At 36.2% G+C, this 16,074-nt stretch overlaps 1 protein-coding gene across 1 annotated transcript in view; it reads left to right on the forward strand.

Annotated features, from left to right (window-relative positions):
• LOC306856705 (polyamine-transporting ATPase 13A3-like) overlaps positions 1 to 9,080 on the forward strand; it is a 32,757-nt gene extending 23,677 nt beyond the window's left edge. Inside the window, exons 23-34 of the mRNA XM_079396118.1 lie at positions 211 to 339; positions 424 to 503; positions 659 to 701; positions 811 to 920; positions 1,845 to 1,941; positions 2,072 to 2,144; positions 2,368 to 2,533; positions 2,984 to 3,159; positions 3,864 to 3,952; positions 4,335 to 4,415; positions 5,761 to 5,853; positions 7,776 to 9,080. Coding sequence (XP_079252244.1) covers positions 211 to 339; positions 424 to 503; positions 659 to 701; positions 811 to 920; positions 1,845 to 1,941; positions 2,072 to 2,144; positions 2,368 to 2,533; positions 2,984 to 3,159; positions 3,864 to 3,952; positions 4,335 to 4,415; positions 5,761 to 5,853; positions 7,776 to 7,976 — 1,338 coding nt within the window. The 3' untranslated portion in view covers positions 7,977 to 9,080. The remainder of the gene's footprint in view (positions 1 to 210; positions 340 to 423; positions 504 to 658; positions 702 to 810; positions 921 to 1,844; positions 1,942 to 2,071; positions 2,145 to 2,367; positions 2,534 to 2,983; positions 3,160 to 3,863; positions 3,953 to 4,334; positions 4,416 to 5,760; positions 5,854 to 7,775) is intronic.
• Positions 9,081 to 16,074: the final 6,994 nt, after the last annotated feature.

The following is a 16,074-nucleotide window of genomic DNA, read 5'->3' on the forward strand; positions in this document are numbered from 1 at the left end:
GTTTAGTGGGAATTAATATTCTGGGTTAAAGGGTTAGTTCACCCCAAAATGAAAATTCTGTCATTAATTACTCCTCCTCGTGTTGTTCCAAACCCGTAAGACCTCCATTCATGTTCGGAACACAAATTGAGATATTTTTGATTTAATCTGAGAGCTCTTTGAAAAATAAATATCAAGATCTTTAGCATCTTTCTATACTTTTGATGGCAGGAGATGGAGATTATTATGGAAGATAGGCATTCTGTGGATGAGATGAAAACTCAGGAACATTATCACTTTGCCATGAGCGGCAAATCATTTGCTGTAATTTCTGAGCATTTCCAGGACCTGCTACAGAAGGTACAAACATTTTTTTTTAAGAGTTGCATACACATGGGTTATATTATGTATATGGTATTTATTGTGTTATGGTTGTTGGTGTAGCTGGTGCTTCATGGAACAGTGTTTGCAAGGATGGCGCCTGACCAGAAGACTCAGCTTGTTGAGACATTAGAAAGTGTGGAGTGAGTATTAAACACGCACACTCCATGCAGAGCTCTGTTTACATGTCTATTTAGAATAGTAATCATTGGTGTATACTTGGGTTTTACAAAGTATTACTCCTATTTCCATAAGTAGTAAAATCTTGCCAAACGTTTTGTCCCTCTCTCTTCTGCAGCTATTTTGTTGGAATGTGTGGAGACGGAGCAAACGACTGTGGGGTGAGAGACTTATTTTCAAGGGTTATGTGTTATTTTTATTTATTTATTTTTATTTTTTTAACGCTTCTGAATGTGTCGTGTAGCTGATGTCTGTCTGTTTTGCCCTCAGGCACTGAAGAGAGCTCATGCTGGGATCTCCTTGTCAGAGCTGGAGGCTTCAGTCGCTTCTCCATTTACCTCCACAACTCCCAGCATCACCTGCGTGCCCAATCTGATCAGGTGTCCTAACTGCACCACAGCACCGCTCTGTTTCAAGCCCCATCAAGAAAAGTCATAATTTTCAGTTTTCAGACTGAATTCATTGCACTACAGTAACTTTCAGGACTCAGAACATCTTTAGTCCAACAAAAGCATTTATTAAAATTACAAACATTTGATTTTTTGACATCAGAAACATTCTGCATTAACATGTTAACAATTGCTTTGGCTGAGGCGAAACGATAAATACATTTACAATAAATGCTGCTCCACATAAACTTATTTATAAAGAGAAGCTTGAAGGGCTCCTTGTATTTTTTTTTCCTGCCAAAATAAAAGCTTGACTGACGGTATAATGTTAAAAATGAAGAAATTAAGACCTAAAAAGCTTGGCTATGGCTGCTATTGGCCTTCATCTGGACAACCTGCTGTCATAATTTTTCTAATTTTGTTTAATATTTTCAGTAATAAATCTAATAATAATTATTAAATAATAAATATTGACTTAACATTTTTCCAAAATATTTCATATTTTATAAGGCTATAAATAGGGCTATTTTATAGCCCACCCAGTCACAGTAAAATAATGAGGAAATAGGATAGGCATGGCAAAAGGGCCAGGAAAGGAGTGAACAAATTATGACTCTTTTGGCTTTGATTAACTTAATAATGTGAGTAATTGAAGTTTTTGCCTAATGAGCCACAGTGAGAAACAGGACATTTTGTCGATTGCTTGGTTTCTGTGGAAACTAGCTAAGATGTTAAATAAGTCTTAATTGATACTAATGCGCCTCAAATTGAATGTTTTTTTTTAAATGCATAATTTGGAGTTGATGAGGGTGCTTGTTTGGAACTTCAACTTTGTAGGCAGCGTTTCCCAACGACATGTTCTTTTCACAAAAAGTGCTGTTTTTCGAGAGTCTCACACATGTTGTTTTTCCACAGGGAGGGCAGAGCGGCTCTCATCACCTCCTTCTGTGTGTTTAAGTTCATGGCTCTGTACAGTATTATTCAATGCCTCAGTGTTGCCCTTCTCTACTCCGTAAGTTCCCCTTTCTTTCACGGAACTACTTGCTGTAGTTATTATACATCTTTCTGTGCTAGTGAGTGACAGTCATTATTTCATGCTGAGATTGCTTCTACATTCCTGATCCATTAGTTATGCATTTCAGATTCGCAGTAACCTGGGTGACTTCCAGTTTCTTTTCATCGACATGGCCATCATTCTTCTAATTGTCTTCACTAGTGAGTATGATCTGTAATGTCTTTCTTGTTCAGCTCAGATTGATCTTAATGGCTGCAAACCTTTTCGTGAGAATAATATGCAATAAATTAGATACTGTTCAATCTAAATGCTTTCTGACAACATGAAATCTGAATATTTACTCCAAGACATTGAGCTCATGAAAACTGAGGTATGTTATTGATTATGAGTAAATTTTCTGTCATTTCTTTCATCTGCTCTTAGTGAGTTTGAATTCTGCATGGAAGGAGCTTGTCGCCAGGAGACCTCCCTCCGGTCTCGTCTCAGGTCCTCTGCTCTTCTCAGTTCTGACCCAGATTCTCATTTGCCTGGGTTTCCAGATCATGGCCTTCCTCTTAATCCAAGAATTGGACTGGTACTCCAAACCAGAGTGAGTACAGTGCTTTAGTGGTACTGCAACACACTTAAACAGTCTTCATATTATTTTCATATTTAAAGGGATAGTAATTTACTCACCCTCAAGTAGTTCCAAACCTGTTTAAATGTATTTGTTCTGCTGAACACAAAGGAAGATATTTTGAAGAAAGTTTGTAACCAGGCTGTTTTGGGGCACCATTGACTTCCATAGTAGGAAAACAAATCCTATGGAAGTCAATGGTGCTCCAGAACTGCTCTGTTTCCCACATTCTTCTGAATATCTTCCTTTGTGTTCAGCAGAACAAAGACATTCATACAGGTTTGGAACTACTTGAGAGTGAGTAAATGATGACAGAATTTTAAATTTTGGATGAACTATCCCTTTTACCTTGATTGCATTAAAAAAAAAAATATATATATATATAATCTTAAATCAGCTCTAGTCTTTGTTTTATTTTTCCAGTTTTTACAACTGCTCTGCTCCCCATCACATGGATAACTCCACTGAAGAAGTGACTGAAAAAAGAATCATGAATGATGTGAATACCACACTCTTCTTCGTCTCCTCTTTTCAGTACCTCATTATTGCCATTGTTTTCTCCAAAGGAAAGCCTTTCCGCCAGCCCAGCTACAAGAACTGTAAGGATAAACTTTTTTCAGCTTGATTCGTTAAAAAATAAATACGACCTCACGTTGTGTCAATCACGTTTACACACTGAAACTTTCGTCCGTCATAAAAAAAAATTTGGATCAGGTTCGATTTTCTGCATTGCATTGCATTTTGATAGGAAAGGATGAGGAATATGAAAAAATGGAAAACATTTCCCATTGAATGTTATAGATATAATGTTTGCCGTCTATCTCTGCATCCTGATATTTTTGTGCATTTAATTTTGGGTATTTATTTGTTTATTTTGTTTTTTTTTTCTCTTAAAGTTTCTCTAGATTTAAAAATGTAAGTGATGTCATGTGACATTGGACCACAAAACCAGTCATAAGGGTCAATTTTTCAAAATTGAGATTTATACTTAATCTGAAAGCTGAATAAATAAGATTTCCATTGATGTATGGTTTGTTAGGACAATATTTGGCCGAGATACAACTATTTGAAAATCTGGAATCTGAGGGTGCCAAAAAATCTAAATATTGAGAAAATTTCCTTTAAAGTTGTCCAAATGAAGTTCTTAGTTTTGTGGTCCAGGGTCACATATATGCATAATATATGATTATAATAGTTCTTGTCTGACATTGTCTTGAAAACAGGAAATGCTAATCTGCTTCTCGCTTACTCTTCAGTGACTTTTCTGGTTGTCTGTTTGTTTTTTTCCCCCTTCTTCTTTCAGGGCCGTTTGTAGTCTCTGCTTTAATTCTCACCGTTTTCCTGTTTTTCATCATGTTTGTCCCAATCTCTGGAATCTATGAATTTTTAGAGGTAAGAAACTGTAATCTATGGCCTGTGCTTTGTGGGATTATCACTCAGGCCCTTATAAAACCTAGACTGTTCAGAGATAAGTGTCTAATGTTGAAAACAGTAGTGCTGCATATTGCATAATAATTTGGTGGAAAAAATAGATTTTTAAATTATTCTTTGATTAATAGTAAGTTGAGAAGAACAACGTTTATTTGAAATAGAAGTATTACATTATTAAAATATTACCTTATATTATTCAAGTATTGTCACTTTTTATCAATTTAATGCATCCTAGCTGAAAGTATTAATTTCTTAAAAAACAAACAAAAAAAAACATCTTATTGGCCTTTGAATGATAGTCCATGTTTTAAGATGTTCATTACATTGTCTACATTCTCCTCAGCTCGTATGTCTTCCTTTGAGCTGGCGTGTGTCTATGGTGCTCATTGTGTTGGGCAACACCCTAGTGTCCGTCTTCATCGAGGTAAGTGGGAACATCAGGCTGTTACATCTGCCACCTTATTTGTTGTGGATATTCACATGAAAATAAACCGGTCATTTTGTTAAAATTAAGGTGGGAGAGTTAAATCATTATGTAGTTGTATTGCTAGCTTATATATATATATATATATATGTATGGATGATACTTTTTCTAATAGGATGTGACTGTCAGATGTAGTGGACCCTTCAGCCAGGGTCATAACGCACTGCTCTGGCTGTAACCCAATTAAAACTCTCAAGTGTATTTGATGGGGATATACAGAAAAACGCGCACATAGGGTTGGGAATCAAAAAGCTGGTGCTTATTCAGAACCAGTTCCATTTATTTATATTTATTTATTTAACAATTTTTTTATATTTTATATTGATGGAAAAATCATAAGTCATCATTTATTTATATATTTTTTTATGATTATGACTTATGATTTTTTTCCATCAATTCAGAACAAGTGAATCTCAAACTCATCTGTCTAAAAAGGCAATTATTTGTCGTAACTACTGAATTAATATCTGAACATCTGGTTTTTGTTGTAATAATTTGCTCTTTTTATAATGTTTATTATTTGCGATTCATTTAATTAACTATGAAGCATTTCCTCTAAATAAATTGACTCATATTAATGCAATTCAGTTCAATATATGTATATGGTATAACAATATTAAAATCAGTAGCTAACAGCACTATAAGAATCATTAATGAAAATAAGAAGCCAAGATTTCTTATGATTCCCATCCCTACACAGAAGTTAATTCCGCTCTGCTGAGGCTGATCCACAGGATAAGGAGACAGCATTTATATTGTATCCTGTAGAGCCAGGCCATGTATTGTACAGTGTGTCTGATTCCATCAGCTGCTCCTTCTACCTCTGATTCCCAAAGAATCAAATTATTCTCGTCTTCTTTGGGCGAAAGCTCCTCACCCCGATTAAGAAATGCCAGCAATCATCATAGTGGCATAGTGGCTGTTTGCTTCGCCTTTTAGATCCCAATGACTTCCTGGTGTTAAATACAGGTGACGCCGTTCTCTCACTTGTCAATCAGTAGAACACTAGACTACAACAGCCAATCAGTGGGACTCGATCCTGTGATCTTGCTGTATGTTCACTGCCAATGAACTGATGACACTCAGTGCAGAATTATGTAATTCTCTTGCCTCCACTGTTTTTCTTTAACACACAATCCAAAAAAATCACTGCCCTTTCAAGAAATGTATTTAGTTTTGCTCTTGACAAGGAAAAAGCAGAAACAAATGATGACCATAAATCTTTTGCTAGCCATGTGATCCGTAGCTTTCTTCATTCTTTCCGCCCTACTGCGATATTCTTTAGACCGTCGTGCTTGACGTCATCTTATGGAAGCATGTGTTCAGCAGAGACAAGCAGGGCAGCTATGGCGTCTCCCCTGCAGGCCCGACACCACAGGTTGGGAAAAATCTGACACTTCTGTTCACCGTTGCCTTCTCACTTGCTGGTGTCCACTTTCACTTTTTTCCCCCTTTCCTTCCTCCTCTTCTCTCTCTCCCTCTCACCCAGCACCCTGCCTTTACGTTTGGCCTTGCATGCGCCAACTTGATTTTTCTGAACGCTCTCTAGTGCCCCCTGTTAGGACTCTTGTTTTGTCATGCTCCGGGGGCTTACGATTACCCCACTTCCCCCCATTTTCCTCTAATGCTCTTTCTGTAGTGGCTACAACTACTGCATACATGTGTAAGCTCTGCGTCTGTTTAAACCGCAGTGACGGTGCAGGTATGTGGCAAACGAGTAATACTTAATGTCTAACTCGGTGAATCGCAACACGTGCACTAACGTTCTGATACATTGTGTGTTGAATTAAACATCTGGTTTGGTTAAAGGAACTTTCCGGGTTGTTTGCAATTTAATGTCTATGAGAAGGAGTTTATGGTTTTGCTGAGGAACTATTGATTTTGTATAATTAAATGTAGCGTTTGCAGTACCATGTAACTAGTCTTTTATGAAAAGTCTCATTACTTGTATCCTGTTCAAAAGTTTGTGGTCAGTAAGATTTTTTTTTTTTAATAAATCAATATATTTTTATTCAGCATTTTTTGCCTTTGAACCTTCCATTTGTTGCCATCAGGAATAAATTACATTTATTTAAAACCGTTGTTTAAAATTATAATAATAATTTCAGAATATTACTATTTTTACAGTATTTTATTTTAATCAAATAAATGCACCCTTGGTGAGACTTGAATCCCAAACTTTTGAACAGTAAAGTTGTCATAGACATTGAATGGTAAATAACTCAGATTTTTCTTTTAAATGAATGTTCGGGGTTCAAAATGAGTCTGGCCTGCTGTCGATTTTCACAGGCAGTCATTTTTACTTGCTTGAATCATCTTTTTAAAGTGGGACTACTTTTCTTGTTGGATAAACTTCTGGTTGCAAGTTACCAATTGAATTGTTTGAGGTTGCATCTGAAAAGCACATGTAAAACATGTTGTGTCCTCATACAGAGATTTTTATTTATATATAGATTTTTATTTATATTTTGAATTTTCTTAAATTATATTTTTATTTTTATATTTTCAGAAAAGTTTTAGTTCTGTTGTGTTTCTGTCATATTGAACAGTTTTATAAAATGATTTTTAATCATTAGTTTCAGTTTTAATTAACAATAACAACACTGATAGAGAAAGTTACAATATAATAATCATTAAGCTATAATAGACTTTAAATTGCACATAACCTGGAATATTCCTTTAAAGGAATGTTCTGGGTTAAAGCGAGCTTTATTGACAGTATCTGGCCTGCCTTTGATTACCACTAAAAATAATTTTGACGAGAATGTAAAAAGAAGCCAAAATTGTTTACAGTAAAGCAATTACAATGGAAGTCCATGGAGCTGGGCCTCCAGATGGGTTCACAAAATGAAATGCATTGCTCATCGTTTTGTTGAAGCATATATTAATCTTGCCATACCAAAATATGCCAGCAGGTGAATTAACGCGTGTTCATAAAAAACTGAGTTATTTTCTGTGGTAACTGTCAGCATGCTATGGATTTGAACCCAGAACATTCTTTTTAATGCCATTTGAGCTTCAAAAGTAGCTAAAGCAAGCATTTTGGTATTAATTTTAATAAGCATAAAGAGTCATTACCCTTGCATGTGCTCAGAGGCATGACATACTGTACAGACAGACCAAAGGCTCTGACTTTGTTTCTAAATACGAAAATGAACATGTATATCTCATCTTATTTTGTTATAGCTTAGTGTTTCCATCACAGGTTTGAATTCTGTCCTTCGAAGGAAATGATAAAACCAGACTTCTTGTTATCTTCTCTTCTCCTCTCCACTTCCCCCTGTATATGTGTGTCTATAGGAAGGAATAGACATGTTTGGAACGAAATGCCTCTCCTGGCTCTGCTGCCGGCAGAAAAAAGTGCCCAAGGCTCGGTACATGCACCTGGCCCAAGAGCTGAGCGAGGATCCCGACTGGCCTCCCAAACCTAAGAGCACTACTGAAGCCAAACCCACCCCTCATCCGGATGACTGCTCCTACCAGATCGAGGCCGTTTCCTAGCGTTTCCACCAACACACTCTGTATCGCATGTCCAAATCACCAGGGATACCTTTAAACAAACGAAGCACTGTCAAATATAACGATTTTGTTAAGAGATACGATAAAGACACCAAAAACCTGCAAAGGAGAGTTTGTATTAACACCTCAAAGATATTTTGAGGTGATTCATTGTCTCTCTTCTTTTTTTTTTTTTTTTTCTGCTGCTCAATATTTTTCTTTTTTTTAAGTGGGCAGGGTTCATAGGCTGGGAACTGTGGAAGCTCCGCCCACATGGGAATTCGGTTTGTCACCGATATCCCCTTAAGTCATCATGTACACAGCAAAGTGATCGAACTCTACCAAATGTGGCTCTTTACATGTGATTTCATGGACCTGGTGGCTCTCCTACAGATATCAGCTTTTCACTGGATTTCAAGCAACGTCCTGTTAATGTAGTCAGTAGCGTATCATCTCTACAGACTGCGTAGCAGGGGCTGCATGCTAATGCTGTGGAAACCATCGCTGCATGTGGAACAAACCAAACTCTAGTGGCTCACAGAATCCAAGATCCAGCTTCATTTACAGCCAGCTCGTTTTTATAAATATATTGAGGTAGATATATAATTACACATGATCTTTACTTTTCATATCTCTTCCCATGGAAGAATCGAGGTGGGATTCAGGTGAGGAAGGCCAAACATTGTGAAAGTCGTTTGTGTTTTGTTCACCTCTCCTGGCGCAATATCCAGTGATGGGTTTGATTTGGTCCATCCTGAAAGTTTTTACAGATTTTTGTTGAAAACAGTGTCACGACAAGTCCTGGTTTATTCAGCAGCATCATTTTTTGCAATGACTCATTTCTAGGAATTGCATTGGGAATCGGCCGGAAGGGGCTCAGGTGCATTGATTGTTCACAAAGAAATTTAGGGCACATTCATTAGGAAAAAGTACAATTGATAGAGCTTTAAACTGGAGTCTTTGTTTGAGGTGGGGACTATCTGAAAATGGTATGTTCAAATTTTGCAATCCAAATCAAATCAGGCTGCCAATGAAATCACTCAAAATTGGCCACATAACAGTATTACTTGTGCATGACTTATTAACAGTTTTGCTGCTAATCTATGATAAAAAGGAACTTTTTTTAAAATCCTAAATAACAAACTGAAGGTTCGAAATGTTGCAGATGATCCCTTCCCTCCTTCTACATGTGATTTACTTGCAGTGCAGTTCAACTCGCAGGCTTGCCTCAGTGTATTTTTATTTTTTGGTTTATTGTTTGTCTGAGATATATATTATATAATTATATAATTTTTATATATAATTATATATAAAATTATATATAATTTTTTTTTTTTTTTTTTTTTACTTGTGGTGTTCCTGAAATGAACCACTAAACAGTATCAGGTGTTCACCTTTGTTTTATTTCTGATAGTTTATATTGTCGCTCATCTCAATCCAAGACATTGATAGTGCATGTGAAGTTTTGGTCAGACATTTCACTTAGGTTGGTGTCTTTTTTTTTTTTTTTACATTATAATACACAGTATTAGTTTCAAATGTAAAATAATTAATAGTAAAATTTTACTATTAAAAGAAATACCAGTTGCTATGTCTATTGCACTGTAAAAAAACAACAACCAAAAAACAGTGCAATAGGAAACCAGCTTCAGCAGATTTTTAGGAAATTTTTCATCTTTTTGTTGTATAAACTTAAAACAAGAAGTTGAGAACTCAAAAATCTGCTGAAGCTGGTTGCCTTAAACTTAAGTTGGCTCAACTTTTAAAAAAAAAATTTGTACAGTGTGGGCCTCTCTTCATTTAATAAATATGTGAGGTAATAATTTGCAAACATATTAAATATATGTTCTACACAAACCCTAAAATGCTCTGTGAAAACAAAGGACTCCATAAAGTTGAAGTTCATACAGTAAATCTTACATATGATCATGGGTTTTCTTCCATGTTTGTTTGTTTATTTATTGTTTGGACTTTAAATTCATGTTGATTTATTTTACTGTATGGGGCATTTTTAATTCCGTTTCATCTGAAAAAAAGGGCTGAATCTGTCTCTGTATTTATTGCTCCATTTCTGCAATACTTTGGTACTGTTTGTTTTATGAAATGGTATTGATCTTCTGAAATAATTGCAGTGTGTTCTTTTCAGCCGTGTTTGTCCGATATTGTGTCCGTATGTTTGTTTATATCATAAATGCGTGTTTGCTGGGCATTCCTTGAACGAGGCAACAAAAAAAAAATCACCTTGCTGTTATTGACCTTGGTGAGACGATCAATTACATCATATATCAGTTTTGTAAACGACCACCTCAAAGCATCTGCTCGCACCATCTACTGATAAACAAACACAACTATCTTTTTTTTTTTTTTTTAACCTGTATGTCCTTAACAAATGTGAACACAATGCTAAATGATTCTGGGATTGGGGAATGTTAAATTATTTTCCTTTTTAATTATTGTTCTTGTGAATGCTAAGTTTATTTAGTTTTTTTAATATAAATAGTTTTGTTTGTCTTGATCTGAACTGTGTGGTGTGGCAATCAGTTTCTCTTCCTCTAGGAGGCAGTAGGTTGCTGCTGGGCCTTGGAGAACATCATGAAATCCTGTCACAATAACAAACCTGCACCTTGTGAACATTTGTATTGGTTTTGTTCACTTTTACATCTTCAAATGCACACTGAAATATCTGTCATGTCATTCGTTATGGTCCATAGCAATCATTTATGCGCTGAAAAATATTTTTTGTTCAAAACCGGAGCCGTCATATCTGCAGTTCACACAGGAATAAGAGTGTTTGATTACTAAAGGTTATTCAGTACACAACGTTACTCCTTGCTTTCATTCATTTTGTGCCGTATGTTCATTTTCATTTGAGAACGGTGTTATCAAACATGAGCAAAAGATCAGCCACTGGTTCTTTTAAAGCTGGAGTGGTTAATTTCCTCAGGGAAATGTGTGTATTTGTAATGAGTAATGCTAAATAAATATGGAAAAAGTCATGGGGGTCTGTATTCTTGGAGATGTTCTGTAAGTATTCTAAATCCCACCACTTTTTATTTTTATAGAGATGTAAATTTGTCATTGTAGGTTTTTTTATACACGTAATTTATTTTTATTTGCTTTAATAAAAAATGTATGTTTAGAACTTTTTCTCCTCTGCTTAATGCTCTGTAATGTCACAAACAGAAGTCTCTTTTTGTTCATTGCTAAAATGCGGTATGGGACATTTTCAGATTTTATGCTTATGTTATTTAGCACCACTCACTTTGAAGAAAAGGTCATAGAAACAAAGCAAATTTGTTTGTTGCATTAACTTCATGCAAATAATCATCATGTTTGACTTTTCATTTACATTTTAATTAGTCGTATTTTTTTAATACAGTGGCAGTGACTGATTTTTGTTTTATTTCCTATTATTTCTTAATTTATTCATCAATGATGAAAACGTTAATGTTTTTAATATAGAGATCAATATAAATGCTTTTTATCAGAAGCAAATCTTTTGTAAAATTATCAATAAAATAGCTAAAAGTGAAAAATACAATAGAATAACAGTTGATTTGTACAATAAATGAGCCAAATTTAAAATGGAAACTAACATGTACTAACATGAGCAGTTTTGTGTTTTGCTTTTTGTTTGCGTTGTGTTTAGCGATTTCACTGAATCGTTTACCATGACGTTAATTTATTTTGGCTTCCAGTAGGTTAAACGGGCAGCAGGAGCAGTGTGAAGAGCTGACAGGGAGAGAAGTGTAGCACAGGAAGCTTCCAGAAAAAAACTCGCCATGGGTAAATAGACACAATTCATTTTCTATGAGGGTGAGCAATCCTTTCACAATATCACTTATACTGTATACCAGTATCTTCCACTGAAACAATAATGTCATATGACCAGAGGGATCTTTCTTCACCTGCTGGGTCTCAAAGGGTGGCCACCTCTTTTAGATGTATAGAACTACCTGTGTGTACGAGTCATTTTATATTTTAGAGTTGGTCAAATCTTTAACTCTGATGTCAGATCATGTGACCCGAGCAAGTGTCAAGGTCAGTTTGTTTAGTCGTTGTTTTCTGTGAACTCTTTCCTACGTCATTAGTGCTTATGTGCCACGGAGCATGTGATTTGTTTTTGCTTTTGTTTGCCCATAAATTTGTACATTAACCTGACTTAAGCCCCCATTAAAACTACAACACCCTTTGACCTCAAACTCTGTCTCTGAAATATCGATTTGTTTAGTTTGTAGGTCAGGCCTTCTGGTCAGGCTCCAACTGATGTTCTGTTTCAGGATGCTGGTCCATCAGGAACATGTGCGTTCGCAAATGTCTGCTCTTATGTAAAAGCCAGTCTTCTTGTAATCCCCAAAGGACCTCTTTCAATAAGATGTAGTGGTTGATTTGATTTAGGGTTTGATTTTTTTTTATATATATATATATATATATATATACACACACACACAGATGCATCTCAAAAAAATTTAATATTGTGAAAGTAATTTTTTTTCTTGTAACTTATTTAAAAAAGTGAAATTTTTAAATATATACCATTATTAGAGCTTATAGCTGATGAAAGTCAAAAATCAGTATCTCAAAATATTAGAATGTTTACATTTTAGTTTCATTAAATGACCATCCCTACAGTATAAAACCCAGGTATCTCCTGTTCTTTGAAACCACAATAATGGAGAAGACTGCTGACTTGGCAATGGTCCAGAAGACAGACATTGACACCTTCCGCAAAGAGGGTAAGTCACAGAGGGTCATTACTGAAAGGTGTGGCTGTTTACAGAGTGCTGTATCAAAGCATATTACATGCAAAGTTGACTGGAAGGAAGAATTTGGGTAGGAAAAGGTGCACAAGCAACAGGGATGACTGCAAGCTTGAGAATACTGTCAAGCAAAGCTGATTCAAACACTTGTGAGAGCTTCACAAGGAGTGGACTGAAACTGGAGTCAGTGCATCAAGAGTCACCATGCTCAGACGTCTAAAGGAAAATTGCTACCAAGCCACTTCTGAACCAGAGACAACGTCAGAAGCGTCTTACCTGGGCTGTGGAGAAAAAGAACTGGACTGTTGCTCAGTGGTCCAAAGTCCTCTTTTCAGATGAAAGTAAATTTTGCATTTCATTTGGAAATCAAGGTCCCAGAGTCTGGAGGAAGAGTGGAGAGGCACAGAATCCATGTTGCTTGAAGTCCAGTGGGAAGTTTCCACAGTCAGTGATGATTTGGGCTGCCATGTCATCTGCTGGTGTTGGTCCACTGTGTTTTCTGAAGTCCACAGTCAACGCAGCCATGTACCAGGAGATTTTAGAGCACTTCATGCTTTCTTCTGCTGAGAAGCTTTATGGAGATGCTGATTTCATTTTCCAGCAGGACTTGGCACCTGCCCACACTGCCAAAGGTACCAAAAGCTGGTTCAATGACCATGGTGTTACTGTGCTTGATTGGCCAGCAAACTCGCCTGACCTGAACCCCATAGAGAATCTATGGGGTATTGTCAAGAGGAAGATGAGAGACACCAGACACAACAATGCAGATGACCCGAAGGCCGCTATCAAGGCAACCTGGGCTTCCATACCACCTCAGCAGTGCCACAAACTGATCACCTCCATGCCACGCCGAATTGAGGCAGTAATTAAAGCAAAAGGAGCCCCTACCAAATATGAGTACATATACAGTAAATGAACATACTTTCCAGAAGGCCAACAAGTCACTAAAAATGTTTTTTTTATTTATCTTATGAAGTATTCTAATTTGTTGAGATAGTGAATTGGTGGGTTTTTTGTTAAATGTGAGCCTAAATCATCACAATTAAAAGAACCAAAGACTTAAACTACTTCAGTCTGTGTGCATTGAAATTATTTAATACACGAGTTTCACAATTTTAGTTGAATTACTGAAATAAATGAACTTTTCCACAACATTCTAATTTATTGAGATGCACCTGTGCATACATATATATATATATATATATATATATACAGTCCCCTCCATAAGTATTGGAACAGTAAAGACTAAATTGCTCTGTTGGCTGTAGAGTCAAGACATTTGCAAATATAATTAAAGGATGAATATGAGACACAACTACAGAATGTCACATTTTGTTATTGGGTGATTCAACACACGGATGTTTTACCAGCTAAGAAGTTCAGCACTTTTAGAGTTCATACCCCTATCTGATGTGAGCATAAGTATTGGAGCAGTTTCCTCACAGGTCTTTCTAAGTGATCAGCTGTGTCCTGTTACATTAATTCTTCAGATATTAAAAGCAGGGAATGTGTCGTATCAGTTATATCCATTACTTCTGTATTCTGAATCTTGCAATCGATGATGACACACACAAACCAGGATGAAGACGAGGGAGCTGACTTTGAGAGAAAAGCAAGCAATTTGAATGCTAAAAGAAAAGAGGAAGTCAATTAGAGCTCTAGCCAAAACGTAGGGCATGGAGAAATCAAGAGTTTGGAAAGCATCAGCAAACAACAATGACCCGATCGGCTGAGAGAACAACAGTAGCTGATGAGAGACAAATCATAAAAGCTGTGAAAATGAACCCTAAAAGACGTGTCTGTAAAATCACCAACAACAGAAAGCTGGGGTGATGCTCTGACAATCTACTGTCCTCAGGAGACTTTGACACAGAATTACAGATGCTACACAGCAAGATGCAAACCTCTGACCAGCACCAAAAATAGAAAGGCAAGTTTAGAGTTTGAAAAAAAGCACAAAAGTGAGCCTGAAAAGTTTTGGAACTGTGTTTATGGACCGATGAGACAAAGATGAACCTTTATGTAAGTGATGGGAAAGCAAAAATTTGAACTCCAAATGATCCCAAGCATACACCCTCATCTGTAAAGCATGGTGGAGGTGGTGTCATGGCATGGGCATGTATGGCTGTCTCTGGAACAGGCCCTCTCAATTTACTGATGACTTAATGTATGATGACAGTAGAATGAATTTGGAAGGGTACAAAACCAAAAGAAAATGCCACCAGATTCATTAGGAAGTGCTTCATATTGCATCAGGACAATGATCCAAAACATCCTGCCAGTTCAGTCAAGGAGTTTATAAGGGCAAAGAAATGGAAAGTCTTAGATTGCCCAAGTCAATCTCCAGATTTAAATCCGATTGAACATGAATTTCACCAGCTGGAGAGGAGAGTAAAGGCAGAAACTCCACAAAACAAGCAACAATTGGAATTGGCTACATTAACCCTCTGGGGTCTGAGGTGATTTTGGGGCTTTTGAGATGTTTTGACATTCCCTGATATTTGTGCTTATTTCAGCTACTTATAACATACTATTGACCAACATGTATTTTTTTTTGTATTCAGCACAAACTATGCTACAATAATATGTGACCAAGATGGATGTACATGTTTGCATTTGTTAGAAAAAAAAATATTATGCATGGTTAGTAAATTTTGGGGGAAAAAATGTAGCTGAAATAAGGTATAAATAAAACACACACTAAATCGTCCTGAATAAGACTTTTGAGTAATCAGTCTTGCAGGCTGGAATATTTACTAAAAAACATTTGAAAATCATTCTGCTTACTCATTCACAGAAAACAATATATTGATTGAAATTTTTAAAGACATGTTTTGTGATTGAAAGCCAATATGCGAGGGAGTGGTAATAGCCTTGAATATTAAGTGATTTTCACCTGAGAGACAAAGGGCCCTCCCCTAAAGCTGCTAATGGGCCATCAGTGTGACTGTGACTGAGGCAGGTAAAAGAGAATGTGAGGAGATTGAAAAAATGTTTTTTTTATTATTATTATTTGTATTTTATTTACAACACATCAAAACATACATAATGAAGGTCAAAGACACATTATTGTGCACACTGATCTAACCACAGAGATGTGAACAGACTTTGACTCATTCCTGCAACAGATTCGGTTCAACAAGTGAAACAAAGAAATCATACCTGATATTTACGTGTTATTTAAGTGTTTCTGCTTATTTACATGCATTCAAGAAGAAAAGAAAAAACAATCAGCAGTCAAGGAGCTTGTTTTACCATAGAATATCAGTGTAGTTGAACATCTGATGTTGGTACAGCGCTCTCAGAGAAAAACTGTTTGAAGAAAGTCATCAGGATTCATC

This window comes from Barbus barbus, assembly GCF_936440315.1.
Source record: "Barbus barbus genome assembly, chromosome: 37".
NCBI lineage: Eukaryota > Metazoa > Chordata > Actinopteri > Cypriniformes > Cyprinidae > Barbus > Barbus barbus.